Source organism: Helianthus annuus, chromosome 14 (assembly GCF_002127325.2).
Source record: "Helianthus annuus cultivar XRQ/B chromosome 14, HanXRQr2.0-SUNRISE, whole genome shotgun sequence".
NCBI classification, from domain to species: Eukaryota; Viridiplantae; Streptophyta; class Magnoliopsida; order Asterales; family Asteraceae; genus Helianthus; species Helianthus annuus.
This window is the reverse complement of record NC_035446.2, coordinates 52,011,443-52,036,890: the sequence shown is the minus strand read 5'-3', so window position 1 is coordinate 52,036,890 and position 25,448 is coordinate 52,011,443. Positions and strand designations below refer to the sequence as shown.

Below are 25,448 nucleotides of genomic sequence, written 5' to 3'. Positions count from 1 at the left end.
TCGTTCAGTCGGTAAGCATCCCGTTAGCTCTTCATATTTCCTAGCCTATCTATCCCCACTATCTCCGAATTCTGTAAGCCGTAGGAAGTCCGTAAAATGTGAATAAAGTCCTCACGCGAAAGTTCATCGCCTTCGCTTATCTTGTTTTTTAAGGTCAGTTCTTGTATGATGTCGACGAAGGTCTCATGTTCACGATTATTATTCTTGCAAAACTCGGAAAGTATTAAAGCACATTTCTTCCTCAAGCTGTCGATTGTGTCAGTCGGAAGTGCATACGGCGGATCAGCTTCCTCTACCTAGGTACGGATTGGATGCTCCTCCTGCTCGGGCAGGACTCTCAGACGGCTATGATCGGACAATAGAGTATGTAAGATATAGCTCGTGCCTCTTGGGCTTAACAAGATGGGGTTCGGATGAAAACGGATCTCGCTAATCCAGTCTATTCTATTTTGAATAGTCCAGGTAGTTGACTACAGGATCGGATCCTCTGTCTTTGCCTGAAACTTTCACTGTCTGTCAAAGGAATAGCTGAACTACTACATTGATTAGGCGGATCTAACTCTTTTGAGAAATGCCCAGAGGCGTCTGTCTACTAGTTCAGTTGAGAACAAGGTGTCGAACTAGACTGATAACTGATCGTCTATCGAAGCGCCTCTTTAAAGGCAGGATGTCGAGAATCGTGTCTCTATATACGAAGAGCAGGCATGCGTGGGACTTTAGGACAAGACTCCGTAAGACCTTTGTTTAATATGCCTTTTGTTTACGACGAATAGGAATAGGTTCTTTTCAGATTTGACATAAGAGGGTAATTCGTCAAATTGGAATCGGATCTAACATGTGCAGCCTAAGCTTACTTCTCTTGGCTCCCGGCGGGGTTGTCTAGTCCTAAAGCTAACCAGAACGGCAAAGAAGAGTTCTATTCGGCGACCGGTAGGGAGAGGAGAGGATGGGAGGAGAGAACGTCGACCATAAGGGAGAGGAAGAGAGTGAATCTAAAAAAGAGAGTCCGACTTGCATGTGTTAAGCATATAGCTTTCTCTTCTCTCGAGTTCACTCTTTTCCTATCATGGAAGTTAGCTCAAAACCAACTCTTCTTTCTAGCTTGGTAATCCCTCGCTTTATTTACTTTTTTGAATGCAGTTCGGGATCGAACGAGGTTCTTAAAAAGAAAGGCTATTCATCTTCCCTTACGGGCTTATGGATCTAGTGGATCGTCCCAGTAAACTACTACTTATACTAATTATACTAACTACTTAGTTATCGTCACTGGCTGCAGATCTGGCTTGGCTCGATAGCCTATTGAATAGGATGGAGGAAGCCTTGTCCCTAGCTTCTGAAACAAGAGAACGGACCGACTCTAACTAATCCACTCCTACTAACAGGAAGTGTAAGGGCAGACCTCGTCCTACTTTCACTCTACTTTTTCCATTTCAATGCTAGCTCGATTGCAGCTAGATTTCTCAGTAGGGACTACTAATGGACTATCAGAAACGAAGTGAGGGATTGGACGACGGACGGGACAACTAGCTAATTGGGGGACGGAGGGACAGAGAGAACTCTTCAACGAAAATCAATCTTGAAATTAAATAATAATAATCTCTATCGTTCAGTAGGAAATTTCTTTTTTTTTTTTTTTTTTTTTTTTTTTTTTTTTTATTTAAATAAAAGATAGAATCGTTCAGTAGGCTAATCTTCAAAGTTTATCGATTGAGACAGCGGCAGGCCCAAAGAGCTCTACAGTAGTGCCTTGCGAGATCGTAGCTCGTTCACCTAAGATGGAAAAGCACTTGGTTGAAAGCCTAGCAACGAGAAAAAAGAGTCCCATGCATCCTTTAGTCAACAACCATTAGTAAAGAATAGGATCAGACCAAGTGCGAGATTGGATCAAAAATAACGTATAGAAAGGATTTGCAACAGAGAGCCTCAACAGCAGCTCTTAACCCACACTTTTTGCTAGTCAATTGCATTTCAAGTTCCCGCACAGTTGATCCAGCAAAAAATAGAATCTAGTCTCCGTGAGTCTATACCAATATTACACTTTCTTTAAATACTTTTTTTCTATAGGTTATGTTATAAGGAAGCCGAATTTCCTAGGAAGAGAAGCGTGAGGAAAAAGAACAGGGAATAAAGGAGAAAAGGAGGATTGAAGGGGACGTGTAAGCATGAAGGCGGATACTAAGGTCAATCTTGGTAGTGAATAGGTCAGCAGTTGGAGAGGAGAATCTTTCTATAGATAGAAGCAAGCGGATACAAGATCGAAAAGCTCTTTTTCATGCCCAACAACTCCCATGCCTTTCTTGGTCGGACCAAGCCAACTATTTCCGACAAGTCTTTCCTCATTTTTCGAGCAAGAAGCGGAACTACAAGAAAGAATCTCAATTTTATGACAAATCCGGTCCGATGGCTGTTCTCCACTAACCACAAGGATATAGGGACTCTATATTTCATCTTTGGTGCCATTGCTGGAGTGATGGGCACATGCTTCTCAGTACTGATTCGTATGGAATTAGCACGACCCGGCGATCAAATTCTTGGTGGGAATCATCAACTTTATAATGTTTTAATAACGGCTCACGCTTTTTTAATGATCTTTTTTATGGTTATGCCGGCGATGATAGGTGGATCTGGTAATTGGTCTGTTCCGATTCTGATAGGTGCGCCTGACATGGCATTTCCACGATTAAATAATATTTCATTCTGGTTGTTGCCACCAAGTCTCTTGCTCCTATTAAGCCCAGCCTTAGTAGAAGTGGGTAGTGGCACTGGGTGGACGGTCTATCCGCCCTTAAGTGGTATTACCAGCCATTCTGGAGGAGCAGTTGATTCAGCAATTTCTAGTCCTCATCTATCTGGTATTTCATCCATTTTAGGTTCTATCAATTTTATAACAACTATCTCCAACATGCGTGGACCTGGAATGACTATGCATAGATCACCCCTATTTGTGTGGTCCGTTCTAGTGACAGCATTCCCACTTTTATTATCACTTCCGGTACTGGCAGGGGCAATTACCATGTTATTAACCGATCGAAACTTTAATACAACCTTTTCTGATCCCGCTGGAGGGGGAGACCCCATATTATACCAGCATCTCTTTCGGTTCTTCGGTCATCCAGAGGTGTATATTCCCATTCTGCCTGGATCCGGTATCATAAGTCATATCGTTTCTACTTTTTCGGGAAAACCGGTCTTCGGGTATCTAGGCATGGTTTATGCCATGATCAGTATAGGTGTTCCTGGATCTCTTGTTTGGGCTCATCATATGTTTACTGTGGGCTTAGACGTTGATACCCGTGCCTACTTCACCGCAGCTACCATGATCATAGCTGTCCCCACTGGAATCAAAATCTTTAGTTGGATCGCTACCATGTGGGGGGGTTCGATACAATACAAAACACCCATGTTATTTGCTGTAGGGTCCATCTTTTTGTTCACCATAGGGGGGCTCACTGGAATAGTTCCGGCAAATTCTGGGCTAGACATTGCTCTACATGATACTTATTATGTGGTTGCACATTTCCATTATGTACTTTCTATGGGAGCCGTTTTTGCTTTATTTGCAGGATTTCACTATTGGGTAGGTAAAATCTTTGGTCGAACATATCCTGAAACTTTAGGTCAAATCCATTTTTGGATCACTTTTTTCGGGGTTAATCCGACCTTCTTTCCCATGCATTTCTTAGGGCTTTCGGGTATGCCACGTCGCATTCCAGATTATCCAGATGCTTACGCTGGATGGAATGCCCTTAGCAGTTCTGGCTCTTATATATCTGTAGTTGGGATTTGTCGTTTCTTCGTGGTCGTAACAATCACTTCAAGCAGTGGAAACAACAAAAGATGCGCTCCAAGTCCTTGGGCTGTTGAACAGAATCCAACCACACCGGAATGGATGGTACAAAGTCCTCCAGCTTTTCATACTTTTGGAGAACTTCCAGCTATCAAGGAGACGAAAAGCTCTGTGAAGTAAAAGAAAAAAAGGTCGCCGATTGCTACTAAGAACCTAACAGAACTTTTCAAAATTGAAAACGGATCAGTCGACCTGGTCTACGAATCTATTCTAACTATCAACGAATTCTTCAAATTTTAGGTGGGATGGGGATTGTAATTATTTATACTTCTCGAGGTATAATGACAGACCGGGAGGCTAGATTCGAAGGAATCGGCGGATCAATTTTGTGTTATATATGGTATTCTGATATCCGAATTAGATCCTAAATTTACTATTTGTGAAAAAAAGAGAAAGGGCGGGTTGTATAATCTCACTCCTCCCCCATTAGTTGATACTTCAAGGAGGTTTTATCCGGAATGAATAAAAAAAGAAAAAAGAAAGAAAAAGAAAATAAATAAAAGAAAAGAAAAGAAACTGGTTCACGTAAGAATGGACGTCTTGGTTCACGCAAGAGTGCACGTAGAAAAAGGACTTATTCATGTTCAAGCAAGCTTCAACAATACCATTGTGACTGTTACAGATGTAAGGGGTCGGGTGGTTTATTGGGCCTCCGCCGGTACTTGTGGATTCCGGGGTACAAGAAGAGGGACACCGTTTGCTGCTCAAACTGCAGCGGGAAATGCTATTCGTACAGTAGTGGAGCAAGGTATGCAACGAGCGGAAGTGATGAAAAAGGGTCCTGGTCTCGGAATCCCATCTTCCAGGGTCAGGAGCCACGGAGCCAGAAGACCGTTCGACGATCCTACTTCTGATGTCATCCCCTTCTGTTCCCTCCCTGTTGAATATCCCAACTATTCTCTATCAATTCCGGGATGGATCATGAAAGATTTTGTCTTGAAATGCCGATAAGGAATAGCCAGTTATAGAAGCGGGTGGCAGGGAATGAAAGAAAGCACTCCTGTGCTATCAAAGTGGAGAGATTAGTTAGAGCTAGGGGCAGGCCATCTATTCCTGCTTGACTTTCTTCAAGATACGAAATGAGCAGCCGTTTTTCGTGACATCATCTCACTATTCGGCAAGTCAATCCCGCTTACCGGCTCAATATATCTCTCAATAGATTCGCTTGCCACAACGACCGGACAGGATAGGAGATCGCCCAACCTTCCAATTTCTCTTTCTGAAGCAACTATAACGGATGGGCAGCTTCCCCTTAAACTTTTTCCAACCCCAGAGAAGAGAACTTCGAGGATACGCGGTAGACATGCTTTTCCCAAGAATCTTCAAACTTTTTGCTTATGTAACGGGGGAGGTACCAGCTGATGTCTTTTTTTTTTTTTGGGTAAAGGGTTACCCCGGTAAATTTTATAAATAACCAATAAGAACAAAGCATGTGCCTGACATAGCACACGCAACTAGCCCCGGCATACCAAGACTAGGCAACAAGAAAACAAGACCAACATCAACGTACAACCAAAAGACGACACACAGCCCAAAACACTACCAATAAAACAAACAATTACTACCAAACGGACAACACAAAAGGACGTTCGAGATATGGAGGGGTGCTTTGGGTTTGATCTGAGATGGGTTCATGCCAGGCTGGGTGCAGTGGCCAAGGCAAGATTTGATACCCATCATCTCGAGGAGTACGCCCAGACTTCAGCAGCGCTCGAGAAAGCTACAAGTGCATTGGCTCAACTTGAAGGAGAGTTGTCTCGGCGTAGTGAAACTGCTTCTGCCCATTTGGTGAACAACTCTGTTGCTACTAAAATGAAACATTTTCCCCTCGAGGGAGTGGTTATTTTCCCGATGAAATCGAGGGCACAAGTTTTAAATGGGTAGGGAGCTCCACGGCTGGAGCATGTATGAGGTTGCCATGTAGTTGACAAACCTTGCACCTCTTAACAAATGTTGCTGAATCTATCTCCATAGTTGGCCAATAGTACCCCAGGGTCATCAGGTGATCATATATCTTTGCGCCGCCAATATGTCCTGGGGCGTGGGCTTCCTCGAGAACCTGCTGCACATCCTCTCGAGGGGTGGAGAGGATGGCCATTATAGCCCTTCTTGTAAAGTTATCCTTGCTTAGCAAAGAAGCGAAATGCCCTTTTATTTATTCCAACTACATCTTTTGTTTCAGAGGGGAGGATTTTGTGATCCAGAAAAGAAATACAATAAATATAGGGCTTTCTCCAGTCTTCATAATATAATATAATGCTCTAAGGCACATTCTGCTGGACATGGGTAGAATTTACATTGGAGGCAAGTTTTCTGAAATTTGTTGGCTTCCTCCAATACTGCAGCTGAGAGTTCTGCTCTGATGGAGGTGCATATTCATATTCTCCACTCGGGAAATGGGCAAGCAAATCAACTAAGGCTTTACTTTTCATTGCGTTGGGAGTTACACATTTCATGTCATAGCCTGCTAGAGTGAGGAACCGCCGAGCAGCTCTCCCTATGAGTATAGTATAGCTCGAGACATTAAGTGTTTGATTGGGTCACATCTTGTCACAATATGAACTGTGAAGGACATGAAGTAGTGACGCAACTTCTGAGTAACAAAGACTAATGTGAGGCAGTGCCCTTCCACAACTGAGTACCTTGTCCCCCGACCTGTGATCACTCGGCTCAAGTAGTATACTGGGCATTCCTTCCTATCGCAATGCCCCACGAGAAGTAGAAGTGAGATAAAGCTGCAAGGGATTGGCTGAATATTGATCCAGTTTAGGCAGCTTTCAGTCTCTATAAACTTGATGGAATATCTCTTACACAAGGAAAAAGACTTGCATCAATCAATGGCATGAAGGAGTTGAATCAGGAACAGAAAGACTTTCAAAGCCAAAGCAAAGGCATTCATTTAGCAGGAGTTTACGCTGCAAAGACGATTCGTGCTAGCTCTTCTCTTCTTTAACTAGTTACATGAATAGCCTATTGGGCTAGTTTACTAAGCTTTCAGTCTACATAAACTTCATTCAATATTGATTACACTCCTTCTCCTACTGCTTCTCCTTATACCCACTAATGTTATTCTTCGTCCTACCTTGACTATTGGGAAATTTCCATTCGAGAAAGAGATGTACGAATAAAGGAGCGAAGCTGACTCGACCGGACGGTAGAGGTTGTTTAAGAATCGAGATAGGCACCGTGAAAGAAAGAACTTCGCTAGCTTACCCCACGTAGCAGTCCTAGTAAATACCTGTGCTTTATAGAATAGGGCCTTTTAGGATATGATTACAATGCTTCAGTTGTCATTGATCAAGAAGGAAATCAAAAAGGAAGTCGATTTTTTGGTGCGATTGCCGGGGAATTGAGACAGTTTCATTTTACTAAAATCTTTCATTAGCTCCTTAGGTATTATAAGATGAGACCATGAATCGAACCAGATCGAAACATTCAGCTGTCGACGGACACACTTTGCCGGAACGTCGACCGCAAACGAAGGATAGCCAGGCCCCGGTTCCCAGGGTTAGGGTATTCCCTATTATGTTATGAGCCTACTCAGATCAGAACTAGTTTATTCTCTTTCGCCTATTGGCCGGCCGGCTTTAAGCAACCTTCGCATTTCCTGCTGAGATCCCAAGTCTCCAAGTAGGCCCTCTTGGCCACCCACGACCTTGGCTTTTTAGAGAATCCCGCTCCTTTCTCGTAGGACTTGTAGCTCGGCAGTCCACCGGGTGGGTTTTTTATCCTTCCAGTTTCGAGTGTATTCTTGGATAGTTATAGCGGCCCATAGGCGCGAGATGTACCTTGTGGGGGGGGGCGGCGGTCCCATGGACATAGTCCTTTCAGGCAGTGGCCGTTTAGTCCATGGTCCATTGGATGGTCGGTGCAAGGCCAGAAATTGGAACACATTGATTCCGCTCGTTCCCGTCCTTCGCTTCAGGGCCTGTCCCTCGGTGTGGTCAGTACTCCATACTGTCGGGCTGTGAAGCTTACACTTGTTCACTAATTATGACGGTTCGCCAGGGCCTCTTTCCTCCTCCCTTTTCTGCTCACTCGTAGGGGTCCGGACCCCACAAAGGGGGAGGGAGTCGACTGAACATCTCAGCCATTGGCGGGAATTTCGCCCGCATCCGATCCCCAATTCTTGTTCACCCCGGATGATCGTGTTGGGTGAATTGTGACCTCGTACAATCGTGTCGGGTGAGCAACAGCCGCTTCGTCACAGTACTTACTTATGGGCTAACAGGTCACACTTTGGCCAAGTATCCTACAAAGAGACTCCCGAGAGCCAGAAGTATTAAAGGAATGGGCGCATCATGACATCGTAAGATGTCTCGCCCGAATGAATTAGTTGGTCCTAGAAATGTTAGAAAAAGTGAACGAAAAGAGTAATAAGAAGTGAAAAGGACAGAGACACTTCCCAACCAGAAAGCAAAGTTCCCACTGATGGTATACTTAGTGTAAGCGAGCTCTAAGATCACATCTTTGGAATAAAATCCAGTTGGAAAAGGAAATCCAATTAGAGATAAGCTGCCCATGAGCATCATGGCATAGGTAAAAGGGAATGAGGAGGCAAGCCCCCCCATCTTCCGCATATCTTGCTCATCCGACATGGCATGAATCACCGAACCTGCACTCAGGAATAGTAATGCTTTGAAAAAGGCGTGATTCATTAAGTGAAAGACGCTAACCGAATAGTTAGAGATGCCGCAAGCAAAGATCATATAGCCTAATTGACTGCAAGTTGAATAAGCTATGACCCTCTTTAGATCGTTCTGTAATATTCCAGTGGTTGCCGCAAGGAATGACGTATCTTGAAGAAAGTCAAGCAGGAATAGATGGCCTGCCCCTAGCTCTAACTAATCTCTCCACTTTGATAGCACAGGAGTGCTTGCTTTCATTCCCTGCCACCCGCTTCTATAACTGGCTATTCCTTATCGGCATTTCAAGACAAAATCTTTCATGATCCATCCCGGAATTGATGGGAGGGGGAATAGGTGGAACACTTCGACACGTCTTCCGGACCACCTTCAATAGGTGAACCCATCAGCAGGAATAATACCCACCTTCGATTGAGAAATACCTATTCCCTTGAATCGTAGGTGAATACCTATTGCCGATGGCTGTTCAACTGGCTATTCCGTATCGGCATCAGTGATGGGAGGGGGAATAGGTGGAACATCCTCATCAGCAGGAATCCACCCGTACGATTTAAGGCATCCTGCTTTAGACCCTGCGTTTGAGCATGACCCAGTTCATGCTGACGCACCTCTTATTGAGCCTGTGTTTGCTGACCCACCGGTTGATGATCACCCCGTGGATGTTCTGTTGTTGGAGGGCGATCATATCATTGTTGCTGATCCTGTTGATCCCCCACCTGTTGTTGATATACCTGTGGACCATCCTGTTGATCACTTTGCACCCGTTCACCCTTTTGTTGCTCCCCCACCTGATCCCATTCCACTAGAGCCCGAGCATGCACTGTTCGCGGCACACATGGATCCACCAGATGAGCACGCACAGCACGGGTGGATTCCTGCTGATGAGGATGTTCCACCTATTCCCCCTCCCATCACTGATGCACGACATGTTGATTTCTCTTTTCCAGTTCCTCAGTTTACACCTCCAGCGCGACCTAGAGAGGGTTCTTTGGCCCATCCCTTTGGGCATGTGCCGACGTCTGTTCCTTTCATGCCACAGTTTCCACCTGTTTTACCCCCTGTTTCTCTATTTCATGTGGCACCTTTTGATCCCACCAGTGCGCCATTCCTTTGGTCGTCACCGCCTGTCATGCCACCGACTGACCCCTACCATCCCTTCCATGTGGGGCACACTATTGAAGACGTGTTGATGTCTTTCGTTTTTCAGCGTGAGTCACACACGCAGCGCATCCAGGAGCTTGAGAGAGCTCAGCTGCCACCATGTCCGTGTCACGGTCAGACACATTCTCCTTTGCAGCCTTCTCGACCTGTACCTCCAGATTATGCTGCACGCCTCTTTGCACTAGAGCAGCAGGTTGCTTCTTTCATTCGTACTCAAAGAGCCATGGAGGAGGACTGGCTCCAGTTACGTCATTTGTTTTACACTCACTTTCCCCCTCCTCCACCGCCATCTGTATAGAGCTCATCAGTACCGTTTGGGTAGACGTTGGTGAGAGGACCGCGATTGCTTTTGACTACACAGCATTTTTGGAGACTACACGATGATTCTGACTTTTGTTGACATGTATTTGATGTATTTGACACTGACTTGATATAGTTTTTGGACAGTGGTGATGTAGCCCTAGTTGATTGATGATTGTATGACACAGTGATGTACTGATACACTTACTATGTGGTCTCAATGTGTGGCAATCGCAGTATTCTCATCATATTTGATGCTTGGTTGATTATTTATATATTTGTGACATGGGATGTTGTGTGATTGATATTTGTGATATACTGATAACATGAGATGTTATGTACTATTACTATTATTATATACGTGCATTTTATTATGGCCTGACCGACGTAAACACATCTTTAGAAGATCCCGCCGAGACGTCAAGAACCGCAGATGCCTACCAATCAGGCCGAACTCCAGCAGATCATTGCTGCTGCCATCGCACAATATGCTGCCTCTCAAGGAGGAATGAGTGGAAGCAACTCTGGCAACACTGGCAACAACAACAACCCACCTCATGGTAATACTAAGTCATTTAGACATACCATGACCTAATTGGATATCTATAGCAAAGATGCTAATGCCGTTCACATGTTATATTGTACGTGCAGGGTGCACCTACAATCAGTTTCTGGACTGCAAGCCAGTCAATTTTGATGGCACAGGAGGTGCTGTCGCCTTTGTTCGTTGGGCTGAGAAAACTGAATCTGTTCTTCGCATGAGCAAATGCGCACTAGATCAGCAAGTCACCTATATCTCTGGGCTATTCTTGGATGGAGCCCTATCTTGGTGGAATTTGCAAGTACAGACACTTGGTGAAGCTGCTGCCTACGCGCTGACCTGGACCGAACTGAAGGAACTTATGCGCAAAAAGTACTGTTCCCGCGCTGAAATCCAAAGATTGGAGACAGAGTTCTGGCATTTAAAGATGGAAGGTCCAAAGATCGCAGAATACGTGCAGAGGTTCCACGACTTATCGCATGTGGTACCCTACATGGTCACTCCGGAGTTCAAAAGGATTGAACGTTTTATTTGGGGATTAGCTCCTCAAATCATAAGCATGGTGACCTCTTCCAAGCGTGCGACTATTACTGAGGCGATTGATTTGAGCGTGGCTCTCACGGAGGAAGCTATTCGCCTGAACAAGTTTGATGAAGCTGAGCCAAAGAAGAAAGAGACTCATGTGGAGTCATCAGGAGGTAACAAGCGGAAGTTTTCAAACTTCAAGCAAGGTACTAGCGGTATGGTTAAGAAAGGGGAATCAAGCACGCCAGCTCAGGTTGCAGCTGGTAGTGGAAAGAGAGGAAAAGGATACATGGGCACCCAGCCCAAGTGTAATACCTGCCAGCGCCACCATTCTGGCCGTTGTGGTTTAAAAGTTTGTGAAGCTTGTGGAAAGACTGGCCATTTGAAGGATTCTTGTTGGGCTACTATGGGCCAGAGAGGTCAGGGAGGTTTTGGAAACAGAAACACCAACCGGGGCGGAAATGGAAATCGCCCACAAGTGAATAATGGAGGTGATGGGAATAGAGTCAACAATGCTAATCAAGCGAGCGCTGTGAATCGTAACCAGAGGAACAATCAGGCGGGAAATGCTGGTGGAAATGGGCAAAGATCCGGATGCTTCAACTGTGGTGATCTTGGGCATTACAAGAGGAATTGCCCAGAGTTGAACCAAGCCCACGGAAGGGTTTTCAACCTTGAAGCAAGGGAAGCGCGCCAGGATCCCAATGTTGTCACTGGTATGTTCCCTGTAAACCAACGCTATGCATCCGTTTTATTTGATACTGGCGCCGATTATAGCTTTGTGTCGTTAGAATTTAAGAATATGCTTGGTTTAGCCGCTAGTAAGTTAGATGTTCCGTACTCGATCGAATTGGCAAATGGAAAGTTGGTAGAAGCCAACGAGGTTATCAGAGGTTGTGTGATCGAATTGGGAGAACGTGAGTTTGCTCTGGACCTACTACTAGTCCAGTTGGGAAGCTTCGACGTGGTAGTAGGAATGGATTGGTTATCAGGCAACAAGGCTGAGATAGTTTGTCACGAAAAGGTCGTTCGTATCCCAACCGAAGATGGTGAGACCATTGTGGTTCACGGAGAGAAGCGTGATACGCCGTTAAGGATTATCAGCTGCCTCAAAGCGCGAAAATGTTTACAGAAGGGATGTGTTGCCTTTCTGGCACACATTGTGGATAAGAAAGCTGAAGAACCGAAGATCGAAGACATTCCTGTCGTGAGGGAATATCCAGAAGTCTTCCCAGAAGACTTGCCTGGATTGCCACCTCAGAGGCAAGTGGAGTTTCACATCGACTTAGTTCCAGGCGCCGCGCCTGTGGCTAAGGCACCCTATAGACTTGCTCCGTCTGAGATGCAAGAACTGTCGACACAACTTCAGGAGTTGTTAGACAAGGGATTTATCCGACCAAGCTTCTCGCCTTGGGGAGCTCCGGTCTTGTTTGTCAAGAAGAAGGACGGTAGTTTCCGTATGTGCATTGACTACCGGGAGTTGAACAAGTTGACGATCAAGAATAGATACCCCCTGCCAAGAATTGATGATCTGTTCGACCAACTGCAAGGTTCAAGCTTTTACTCGAAGATTGATTTGCGATCTGGATACCATCAGTTAAGGATACAAGAGGAGAGTATCCCGAAGGCAGCCTTCAGAACTCGATATGGACACTACGAGTTTCTAGTTATGCCGTTTGGGTTGACAAACGCACCTGCAGTGTTCATGGATTTGATGAATAGAGTTTGCAAGCCGTATTTGGATAAGTTCGTGATAGTGTTCATCGATGATATCTTGATTTATTCAAAGACGAAGGCTGAGCACGAACAACATTTAAGAGCCATTCTGGAATTGCTGAAGAAAGAACAGCTGTATGCCAAGTTCTCTAAGTGCGAGTTTTGGCTACGAGAAGTCCAGTTCCTTGGACACGTGGTGAATGGAGATGGAATCCACGTGGATCCAACCAAGATCGAAGCGATCAAGGATTGGGAAACGCCAAAGACGCCAACCGAGATTCGACAATTCTTGGGTTTGGCTGGCTATTATCGAAGGTTCATTAAGAACTTTTCAAAAATCGCTCAACCATTGACGCTTCTCACTCAGAAGGATAAGAAGTTTGATTGGGGAATCAAACAGGAGGAAGCGTTCCAGATATTGAAGGATAAGCTCTGCAATGCGCCAATCTTAGCACTACCAGAAGGTACGGATGATTTTGTGGTATACTGCGACGCTTCGCGTCAAGGATTGGGTTGCGTGTTGATGCAACGCCAAAAGGTTATTGCTTACGCATCACGCCAGCTGAAGGTACATGAAAAGAACTATACCACTCACGATTTGGAGCTTGGCGCAGTGATTTTTGCTTTAAAGATCTGGAGACACTACCTTTATGGTACGAAGTGTACAATCTTCACAGATCACAAGAGCCTACAGCACATATTCAACCAGAAGGAGTTGAATATGAGACAAAGACGATGGGTTGAGCTGTTGAATGATTACGACTGTGAGATAAAGTATCACCCAGGGAAGGCGAATGTGGTCCCCGATGCCCTAAGTCGAAAGGAGAGGATCAAGGCTATAAGGGTTAGGGCTTTGGAAATGATTATTCAGACCGATCTTTCCTTGCACATTCGTGCCGCGCAGAAAGAAGCTCTCAAGGAAAGAAACCTTGAAGAGGAATATCTCCGTGGGATGGAGAAGTTATTGGTACCAAACAGGAAAGGAACGTTGTGTTTTGAGAAAAGGATTTGGGTTCCTTTGTTTGGAGGTTTAAGGAAGGTTATTTTCGATGAAGCTCACAAGTCGCGGTACTCTATCCACCCTGGAGCGGATAAGATGTACCAGGATCTTAAAGATTATTATTGGTGGCCTAGGATGAAAGGCGATGTGGATGTTTATGTGAGCAAATGTTTAACTTGCGCTAAGGTTAAAGCGGAATACCAGAAGCCTTCAGGACTTCTGCAACAACCAGAAATTCCCAAGTGGAAGTGGGAACAAATCTCCATGGATTTTGTTACGAAGCTGCCAAGAACGCCAAAAGGCCATGACACTATTTGGGTAATAGTGGATCGATTGACGAAGTCAGCGCACTTCTTACCTATCAGAGAGAAGGATAATACGAGCAAGTTGGCCGAAATTTACTTGAGAGAGATTGTTACACGCCATGGAGTACCTCTCTCGATCATCTCTGATAGAGACGGAAGGTTCGTCTCAAGGATTTGGCAATCCTTCCAAGAAGCTTTTGGCTCGAAGTTGAATATGAGCACCGCGTTTCACCCGCAGACCGACGGTCAAAGCGAGCGGACGATTCAGACCTTGGAAGACATGCTGAGAGCATGTGTTATGGATTTGGGCGGTAGCTGGGATAAGCATTTGCCTTTGGTTGAATTTTCCTACAACAACAGCTACCACACCAGTATTGGTGCTGCACCATTTGAAGCTCTTTATGGCCGCAAGTGCAGATCACCGCTTTGTTGGTCAGACGCAGGTGATAGACAGTTGGTTGGTCCTGACGTAGTCCAGGAAACCACAGATAAGATTGCACAGATCCGAGATCGCATCAGTGCGGCTCGTGACCGACAGAAAGCCTACGCGGATCGAAACAGGAAACCTCTAGAGTTTGAGGTAGGTGATATGGTTTTGTTGAAGGTATCACCCTGGAAGGGTGTGGCACGCTTTGGGAAGCGTGGGAAGTTAAATCCGCGATATATTGGCCCGTTCAGAATCTTGGAAAGAATCGGGTCCGTAGCATACAAGTTGGATTTACCTGCCGAACTAAATGGTGTTCAAGATACATTCCACGTATCCAATTTGAGGAAAAGTCCAACTCAAGATACCGTTGTCATTCCTACCAACGAGATTCATGTCGACGACACGCTCCACTTCGTTGAAGAACCTGTTGAGGTTATGGATTGGAAAGTAAACAAGACCCGCCGGAGCAGTGTCAAGCTCGTTAAGGTTCGTTGGAATGCCAGACATGGTCCTGAATACACCTGGGAACGTGAGGGCCGAATGAAAGAAAAATACCCCCACTTATTTCCTAAGAACCCTACTTCTCCAAGTAGAACTTAAAATTTCGGGACGAAATTTTTCTAACGGGGGGAGAATGTGACAACCCTCACTAAACCAGGTATCCGTACGGTTTAATTAATAATTAATTGATGCTTAATTACTGTGCTTACTTGAAATTACTGATGAACTGCTACTTAAATTCTGATACTTGTATATTCCTGCATCATACTTTACATACCGTCACTACATTATTTACATACTGAACTCTAGTGACAAACATGATGCACAAAAGCACAGTAGCACTATGAACGGATAACCTATTGAACATGCTGATAAAGCCAGCATCAGGCAGATAATGCCTCTAAGGCCTGTATGAGCCAGAAATATTTTACTACACCCATAGTGAGTGTAGGGATACAAGGGTTGTAGAACTGCGTCTCTAGGAATAAGTTACAATGACTGGATGTGCCTAAAACGTACACTAAGCACAAAACTCAGCACTTTAATTAACAATTAAGCTTTTAGCTAACTAATAAAGTGCCAAAACATGAGAAGAACATTACTAGACACTTTCCAAAGTGTCGGGAATAAGTTGTGTCACTAAAAAGGTTATTAACGACACTTAAAAGCTTTGTTAAGCGTTTTAACGGATTACTATCCAACTGAACAACCGGACTATACCAGGAACATGAAAATATTGCCATTAACATTATTGGTCTTTTTCTGAGCCAGTTAGGGTCCCTGAACACCCTAACACCCGCCATAAGGCACTACACACAACTAACCAGGTTAATTACTTAACCAACCTACTTAACCTAACTATTAAATCTAACTATTAGTTACCATCCAACCAAGACCCCCCCCCCTTCATAACCGTCCCCAACTAGAAGGGGACACCCTTGGATTACTTTTGATTATTATATAACCTCTTGTCCCATATCTAAATGACAATGAATCCATTGGATTATAAAACTAAGTATTGTCTATAAGAACATGGTAATGCACATAAGAACAATCACATTTCACAACTCCACTCAAACTACTCTCTCCCTCTTGCTCTATACTTCGGCCGAACACCCCCCTCCCCCTCCATCCATCTTCGAGTTTAGTTCAATCAATTCCAAGCATACACAAGCATCAAGGATTCCGTATTAGGAAGCTTGGAGCAAACGAAAGGCGAAGGACCTCTTTCTCTAGCTTTTATCCATCTCATTTGCGCTTAGGTTCTTCCCTAGCCTCGAGCTAGTGGTATGATGCTTAAATCCCTTTCTTGAACTAATCTAAAGCGGTTAATATGTGGTGTAACGGTTAAAACTCGAAATCTTACAAAATGGTGCATTAAAGTCTACTAAAAACATGAATAATGATGGTTAAAAGCTTACTAGTTGTGTAAATGTTGTAGTAATTGAAATTTGTGATTATTTAGACCCGATCTATGTTGTGGTAGCTCGGATCATCATTTAACCTGGGTTGGTCATGATCACGAATCATGACATAAGGTTGTTTTGAATGAAACAAGGGTTAAAGGGTGAAACTCTACCACACGCGAATCATGAACTTGTGTAAAAGTGTTTTACTTGTGAAACAGTATTTAAAACTAGCAGATCTACGTATCTGCAGGTGGTATTTTCAAAGAACCACATATCACAGAAATCATGTTTTCTAAAAACGGATCTTACACTTACAAGTATGATTTTTAGAACACACAAGTGTGTAAGCACTTGTGTAACACAAAAGTTTCGACAAAATAACAATTTTTGTAAAAATGACGAGAAGTTGTAAAGACGGATTTTCTCTAAAAACGAGGTTTTTACGAGATCAGATTACTTTATATAAAGATCCGCTAAAAATGATGAGATTTACACTATAATTTTAGAAAAACTACAAGTTCATGTGATTTATGCAAATTACATACTTGTTAACTAGTTTGTTGCGTTGAAAATTGTTTTGATCGAATAAAGAAGTTGTTGAATTGTTTTGTAAAAGAAAATGATACGCTTGAAAGCGTGGCCACCTCCAATTACAGAGGAAACTCTGGCGAAATTTTTCTAAAAACCTAACACTTAGAATTATTTTCTCTATAAGTGTTAGAAATACTTTTCGACGTGTTTTCAAAATATAAGTTTCGCCACGACTTTATTTACAAATATCGGAGGTGGGATTTTCACAAAAATTAAACGTGATAAATATATATTTATTTAGTAAATATATTTTCTCACAACATTATTTGTCACTATTTTGTGAAGTGTATAAATATTATTTTTAGAGTAAAAATAATATTTACGAACGTTAATGAATCCAAAATAATACGAACGCCTTCACAATAAATATATAAGTTACATCGGTAATTATTATTACCACTCGATCGTTAAAACGTAACTTACGCATTACGGAAATATTTATGGACGCGCATTTTGTCAACATATTATTTTTGGGGAAATTATGAAAATATAATATTTTTGAGAAAAATATTTATATTTTGGAATTGAAAAATAAATATATATTAAGTAAGACTTAATAATATATTTCTAGCACACATGTATTAATCCCCCATCCTTGGGAAGGAAATAGTTACCAAGTATGCACAGAATGTAAACACGAAATAGTTGTCTAACTATTTCCTAAAACGAAAACCATAAAGCTAAGGCACGGCCGTCCGTCTAATAGAGTTAGAACTTGTAGGTCGTAGCACAGCTGCTTGCTTTCAGAGACATACTTGGTAGAGACGCACCGACAGTGAGTTCATGTTCCCCCTTTTCTCTTAACTGTTTTCAGTTTTCTAAACTGCGGGGGTGAAATACATGTTACTTTGATTATGAATACTTTATACATGGTATGGTTAGCGTAAGGAGGTTTGTTACTTAGATCATGTGAATGGGTAGGCGGAAACTTGAGGTCATTAATCCTCAGGGTAGGACCGATGGGCAGGAGCGATAGATCTATTTGGGTGTAGCGAGCCCAGGCCCAGCATAACGGACCTCGGGATGACTTTGTACCCGGCACATAAATCTGCTAGGTTTGAGCCTTCCTACTTGCATTTCACACATATCAATGGCCTTGCAAACCATTGGTGATCTCTTTTTCCTTATTTGCTACATACCAGGATTTTGATAAACACAAAGGTTTATTTACTCACTTACACATGAACTCGCTCAACATTATTGTTGATTTTTCAACTTACATGTATTTCAGGGAACTAAGGGATCTGGCACGGTATGGCACGTTTTCCCGCTGCACTAGTACGAGGTCATCCGAGGTTTAGGGAATGTGACTCTTTCCTGGACAAGTCACAGTCCTTAAACTGTGTTTATGTCATGTTTGTGTTGTTGAACAATGTTATGGTTGTTAGGGTGTTTTCCCGTTAAGACAATGGTATTGTATTTGATTTTTAAAACTTAATGGATGATCTTGCATGTTTTTAATTCATATAGCTTTGTTATGATTAAGCTATGGTATTAAGAAGTCACACCAAATTAACCACGCTTCCGCAAAGCCAGGGTGTAACAGATGTAGTGCACCAACAAACTCCCCCTCAGATGTTGACGAGTCGTTCATCGAGTCTTTGACAATGTCATGTCTTCACACCTTCAGTCTTGATCAGTCTCTGGCTTCTCTCTCTCTCTATCTTCATCTATTTCTCTTAGATGTTGACATCTTTAAAGTTCTTCAGCTCCAACATGCACTCCCCCTCAAATATTGACTCTACCTGCATAAAACTCTACTATAAACATAAGTTTTATGATACACCTTTAAGAATATAGCCAACATTTGAAACTTATCACAAACTAATCAATCAATTTTGATACTGATGAACCACTTGAAATTATATTATTTTTCTTATCAAAACAACACACTCTCCTAAACCATCTGTTCATCATGTTTTGCACTTAGAATTTTGAAAATCAGCTTTTTAATATCAGTTGTCGAAAATCTTTTTGACTTTTTCAAAATTTAAGCTAAAACACACCGAAAATCTTTTTGGATTTTCTGTAAGAAAGTAAATGCAGAAATTAACTATTTACAGACAAAATTTTTGTGAGTTTGTGCAAGAGGATCATATCAGTTTTGTGACAAATCCCTAACACCATTAAGCTTTAAACATTCTCAGTTCTAAACAATTTACCTAGATTGTCAGTATATTGGTCCACTTTAAATTTTCACACAAATTTCAATCGATTCGAGATACGATATTAATGTTTTAGAAACTTAAACTTAATTGTGTATCACTCCACTCGAATATACTCCTGTATCCAGATCCCAATGTTCAGTCTTACAGGTGAGTATACCACAGATGATATCTGTAAAGGGGTTATGTGCGAGGGCCGTGAGAGCTCAGGTCGATACTTCCGTATACGCAGAGAGATGACGGCTTCGACTTTTGGTGGGTCCCCTTTAGAGGATCTTTTGTTACAACAGCAAAGATTATCAATTTTATTGTTTAATCAGATTGCTGAGGGCGAACTTATATTTCAAAGCTTTTTACAGAAACTATTATTCGGGGACTAGGTCAGTACTTCCATACAGCAGAAGTCCCAGAATAATACCCCAGATATCACTGAGTATAAAGACCTAGTATCTCAGAAAGAGGGACCTTTCAAACAAGATTTTGGGGGTTACCCATATATCCAAGAATAGTTACCCACGAATTAAGCAAATTTGAATTAGGTTTATATCTCGTTTCAATTAACTAAGTGTGAACAAATCTACTGACACATCCACACTAAGATTGTTTATCACTTTTAACTTTTCAAATCTTTAGCGTGCTGTGATAGTCCACTAATGTACTATCATTTCCTCTTTATCACAACAAAACTCATTTTTGATTTTATCATGTTTTTTACTTTTTCAAATTTTCTAATGTTTTTGGATTTTCTGAAATTTTCTACTCCCCCTAAAATGCAAACACATTAAAGAAATTTGAAAACTAACACAATTCAAAACTAAGCTCTTGACCCACTAGAAGACAATTCAAAACAAACTATACAGAAATATAACAACCGATATCAAATCACATCAAATCGCCATTCTCATGGCATAAACAATCAGAACTCCCCCTATCAACAAACTATTTTCTCATTTAGATTTCAAAACACTTAAGTTTCTTTTAATCAAAATGGTTTTTCCGGAAAATAAATTTGATTGATTTTACCACTTGTAGGATTATCAAAAATAGATTCGGGGATGTGGTTCATCATATTGTCTCTCAACAATTTGTAGGAAAATACAAGTACAACTTAATGTCCTTGATTTACCATATACAAGAATGTGCAATCAAATCGTCTAACCACTTGTACAATAAACATAAACAAACCTCTTTACCGTTTGTATGATTGACATTACCGAATAAAACTCAAGAAAGATGCCGATTCATGCTCCACGCTTACCAACCTGGGAGCTCCGGCAAGTTAGGTTTTTTAGTCGAAGAAAATATCCACCCAAGCCTGACCAGCCTTGGGTTTCACTGAATCACCATCACCCGGTTTCTTACCTTTCCTCTTCTTTTCATAAAATTCTTTAACCCCTTTGACTTTTCGGTCAATCATCTTTCCAAAGATATGTTTTACCTTGGGGTTAAAGACCTTTTCAACATCAAATTCCTGTTTATCGTTATAAAATTGGTTAGAAATTTCAACTTTACCAATTTTCTTTTTATAATTCTCAGCCCGAAGTGATGGAAACTCCTCATCATTCACAATCGGAACAGATTTTTCATCTTTTAAAACAGCTTCACATTTTGAAATAACTTGTGGCTCAACTGATTTTATGGAATCAGTTTCATCGCCAGAAGATAGCTCCTCTGATTTTGACCTATCAGAATCATCGCTAGAGCTTTCACCAACTTTCTTAACAACCTATTTCTGATTGTCAGATTTAGCTCTCTTCTTGTAAAACTTGTTCGAACTCTCACCAATTTCAAATGTAGAATCTTTAAACAATTTTGTTCTATCAATTGGTGGTTCGAACTCAACTACTTTCTCTTTGAGTTTACGAAATACTCCCTGTTTTGATTGTATTGCCTTAGAACAATCTCGGGCAATATGTCCAACAATGTTGCATCGAAAACAGGTTTTCGTATCTTTCTTCTGTTCAGCCATTTTCTTCAATTCATCTTGCTTCTTTGCAAGGAATTCATTGTTTGACTATCTCCAGAAATCTTTCTTTTCTTCTTCTTCAGATGACGTTCCTGAAACAAATGTCATTTTTGATTTAAAATCACGAACATATTTTTCATTTTTCTGTTTTTCTGTAGGAGTAAAACCTAACCCTTTCTTTTTGAAATTACCGTTATGGTTTGATTTCTTATGGAAACCAGAACCAGAACTGTAATTCTTTTTCTTGTTCAATCTTTGTTGTACTCTTGAGGTGTATTTTTTAGATTTTTCATTAAGACATAAATCTTTTATTTCAGAAATATTAATTTCTGTGAGTTTGAAAACCTTGTTTATCAGTTCAGTTTTAACACCTCTTATTGGAAATTCCTCATCAGAATATAATTTGTCAGAATCATTCAAAGTATAGGCAACTTTAAGCAATCCATCATCCAAATTAGATTTTGATAACAGAAATTTTCTATCATAAACTATTTTATCCTGTTTTTCTGTTTGACATGGAGTGCTTGACCTAGACTTTGACTCTGACGCGAACTCCGACTTTGACTCCTCTATCTCATCGTTTTCTAACACATGATCCACGACTTTCTTCATCAATTGAGACTGTTGATCAGTGTCAGACGATGTAAACACGACATCAATACTATCTGGCAAGTTTACTGACGACTCTGACTCCCACTGTAAATTTGTTGCCTTTTTGACTCTTTCATCATTTGGAATTCTAGCAAGATATCCGTTTTCCAGCGGGGGTGGACATCTGTTGTAACTGACACCTTGGTTCTTACCAGATGACGTCTTATAAGTGTCTTTCTTCTTTTTAATCTTCTTCACTGGAGTCTTTTCTTCAACTTTTTCTTCTGAAACTTTCTTTTCTTCAGTTACTTCATTGTCTTCAAATGCCTTCAAGCTTTCAGCTATTGGATAGATCCTGTCAATAACATAAGACGAACATGAGTAACTTTTCAGTAAACGATTAACTCTTTTAGTTTCGATTCTTTGAAGTTCCAGTTTCTGTTCAAGAGCAGCACATTTCTCGATATAATTATTCACAGCTTTTTGTTTCACCATGAATGCTCCTTGAAGTGTCTTCATCGCAGTTGCTTGCTCTTCACTTGTGTTATTGTACATGTTCATCGCTTTGTTGAGCACATCATAAGATTCCTTTAATCTGTTCATATTATGAATCAAAGAACTATTTTGTTTCTTTACAACTTCACAATTTTCACAAAATTGGACTCTTCTTAGCAACAGCTTCTTCATCAATCTTGAACTCTGGAACTTTCACTTTCTTTCGAATCAACGGAGTTGTTTCATCATCACTGCTCACTGGTGTTTTCACCTTCTTCTTTTTCTTCTTGACTTTCTCATCTTCACTATCAGTTTCTGCCATTTGTTTCAAATGTTCAGCCATTCTTTTTGCATAATACTTAGTGCCATCATCGCTATCACTGTCTTCTTCAATTTTGGCAGCAAAGGCTGAGTGGGTTGTTGCTTGATCAAGAATATAATCATCCCAAGTAAAATTTTCCCAGCTAAAACCCTCAGGTAATTTCTCATCATCTTGATCAATCACACAAGCTTTTCCATCAGATGATATGTAATTATCCCAGTTGAATGATTTCTTTTCATTTTGATTAACCACACAAGCTCTTTTTCCAGTATCTTCAATCACATCTCTTCCATGTGCAGTTTGAGCTTGATGTTTATGTTGTTGAGATCATTGTTGACCAACTTGGTGATAGATGGCTTTCCGATAGTAATCATTGTTGTTGTTGAAAGGATTCTGAGCTCCACTTGCTTCACGGTTGGTGCATTCCCTCTTGAAGTGACCTTTCTCCCTGCACCGAAAACAAATGACTTTAGATTTGTCAAAACCTAAAGTAGAAACATTAGCCTCACGAAGATCATCTCTCCCCGTGATCTGCTTGAATTTCTCAGCTCTCCTTAACACGCTAGCCAAGCACCACTTTATGTCCATCAGCTCCATCTCTTCAGCATCTATCTGGTCGTAATCCTCCCTTGTTAGCATTGGATTTCCGATACGACCTGCAACAAAACAACTATAAGATTCTAAAACCATTCCCAATAAAGACATTTGACTTTTAGCAACTTCATCTGAATAATCTTGATCATTTTCAAGATTTAATACAATATTGCACTGAAGTTTTCTTCCATTCTTAGTTGCTGAAATGTTTGGATCAAAAGATGGAAATGATGTAAAACTTGTTTTGCTGTTTGATCTTGATGATGAACTTCCAGGAGAATTCTTAGCATTGAAAGCAGTCTCTATTTTTGGAGATAGATATGTAGGTTTCGCATTCACCCCTGCCTTGTAATACAATCCAATATCCTGTTCACCGTTAAACTCTTTCATTCTAACAATCTTTCTCTGCTCCATTTCCTGAGCTTCCAACTTTTCAATGAATTTGCTCAATGTCAAATCATTAAACCCCTTTTTGTTCCTCAACATCATCAAAAACATTCCCCAAGTTTCATAGGGTAATGCATCAACCAATTTTTCAATCAGTTCATCGTTTGTTTTTGTGATGCTCAATCTTTTCATGCACATTACCAAATTACAACATCGTTCAATGATTTCCTTTGTAGTTTCATGCTTCAATCCACGAAATAAATCAAACTCTTTCTTTAGAAGTGATTTCTTGTTTTTAACCATCTCTTCACTTCCCTTAAACTTTGATTTTAATGCTTTCCAGATCGAATATGAACTCCCATTATGCTGCAATAATACCAGAATATCTTCCTTTACCGCTTGTTGTAGCAAACTTAGCATCATTTTCTCGTTTTTGTATTTCTTTCTATCATCTCCACTCAAATCTTTAATCGCAATCTCCTCATCATCATCGTTCTTTGGTCTAACATACTTCGTTTCCACACATTCCCAAGCATCCAAGTAGTTCGCTTGTACCCAATTTTCAAACCGTTCTTGCCATCCTCGATATTTGTTAGCTTGGGCGGTTTTTGCATCGTCCCCGTTTCGTTTTCCAACATCGTGTTTTGAACAATACTCATTGGGGTAACTGGTGTAGCGAATGCGTTGTAGAATTCTTCGTCCATTTTTCAGATTTCAACAATTCACACAACAGTCCTTATAAACGAAACCAGATTGTTGTGGTGTTCACAAAAGCGAAACCTTGTGGTTCAAATAAGCGAAACCACTGATATTATGACACTGGAGCGAAACAAATCAAGTACAAATGAGCGGAACTATTTGGTTCAAAAGAGCGGAACTACTTTGTTCACTGAAGCGAAACTAGAATGTTCCAATAAGCGAAACCACACTTTGACACTGGAGCGAAAGTACTTTAACCTTGGAGCAGAACCTCTGATTTGATGACACAAGAGCGAAAGTCCTTGTACTTTGGAGCGGAACTTCTGAATATGTGTAGCTATAAGCGAAACTATCACTGTCACAGGAGCGAAACTATGGGATGTCCGTAAAAGCGGAACTTACTCGGAAGCAATTTTTACCTATTTTTAGTCCGAATTTTAACACCAAACTTTCCAGGGTTTGTCTATATCCTATTACGCACAATCCTTGAAATTTTTAGCTGATTTTGACCGGTGAAACTTCCTGAACTGATGAAAGAAGGTGTAGAAGATAGAAATTTCGATGAATTCCAGCTATTCTCTGCAGAACTCCTCCTCCTGAAGCTCTGATACCACTTGTAGGATCGAGTGTCGACCCGAATGAGTCGTTCAGAGGAGTTTTGATCAAATACAGATGCGGAAAATAAGTATCTGACTTAGGAACAGCTAGCAAATCACTTTAAACGCCTCTTTGCATTGATTTATGACAGTTTACATCCAAATCTCGAACCGGCAGCACTTCGGTACGAGTTACAAGACTATTCTATAGGTTTCGCTCAAATGACACCTATTTATAGGCCTTGAGGTTTCGCTCCAGCGTACATGCCGTATGAGCGGAACCTTCAGCTGACATATAAGCGAAACTAATTGATACCATATAAGCGAAACTACTTGGTTATGACCCTATGAGCGAAACCTTTCACTAACACACATACAATATCATATTTTCTCGTATAACGCGCCCTGATCTAACACTCTAAATCTAAGACTCGATTCAAGACGAAGTCGACAGATGTAGTGCACCAACAATGTTTGATAAAGCTACATAATTGAAAACATTCACAAATAATATAATAGATCAACAAACTTACTTCGATTTGGTGTGAGTAGATCAAGAAGAACAAGAAAAACTTAGTTAGGTTTGAGAGAGAGAAAGAAGCTGAGTGGTGTTGGTGAAGAATTGAGATCTTCAATTAAGTAGTAGATTCAAATAGAAAAGGTG

The 25,448-nt window shown here is 41.4% G+C and overlaps 2 protein-coding genes across 2 annotated transcripts; both read left to right on the top strand.

Moving 5' to 3' along the window:
- Positions 1–431: 431 nt before the first annotated feature.
- LOC118486618 (cytochrome c oxidase subunit 1) lies at positions 432–4,548 on the top strand. Its single transcript, XM_035983195.1, has one exon. It carries the CDS (start codon positions 2,273–2,275, stop codon positions 3,965–3,967), a length of 1,695 nt encoding a protein of 564 aa, XP_035839088.1. The 5' UTR covers positions 432–2,272; the 3' UTR covers positions 3,968–4,548.
- On the top strand, positions 4,379–4,798 carry LOC118486475 (30S ribosomal protein S11, chloroplastic-like). Its single transcript, XM_035982954.1, has one exon. It carries the CDS (start codon positions 4,379–4,381, stop codon positions 4,796–4,798), a length of 420 nt encoding a protein of 139 aa, XP_035838847.1.
- The last annotated feature ends 20,650 nt before the right edge of the window (positions 4,799–25,448 follow it).

Bases quoted from the DNA above. Each gene is read 5' to 3' on its own strand.
- LOC118486618 (XM_035983195.1), top strand. From the start codon at position 2,273: ATGCCCAACAACTCCCATGCCTTTCTTGGTCGGACCAAGCCAACTATT.
- LOC118486475 (XM_035982954.1), top strand. From the start codon at position 4,379: ATGGACGTCTTGGTTCACGCAAGAGTGCACGTAGAAAAAGGACTTATT.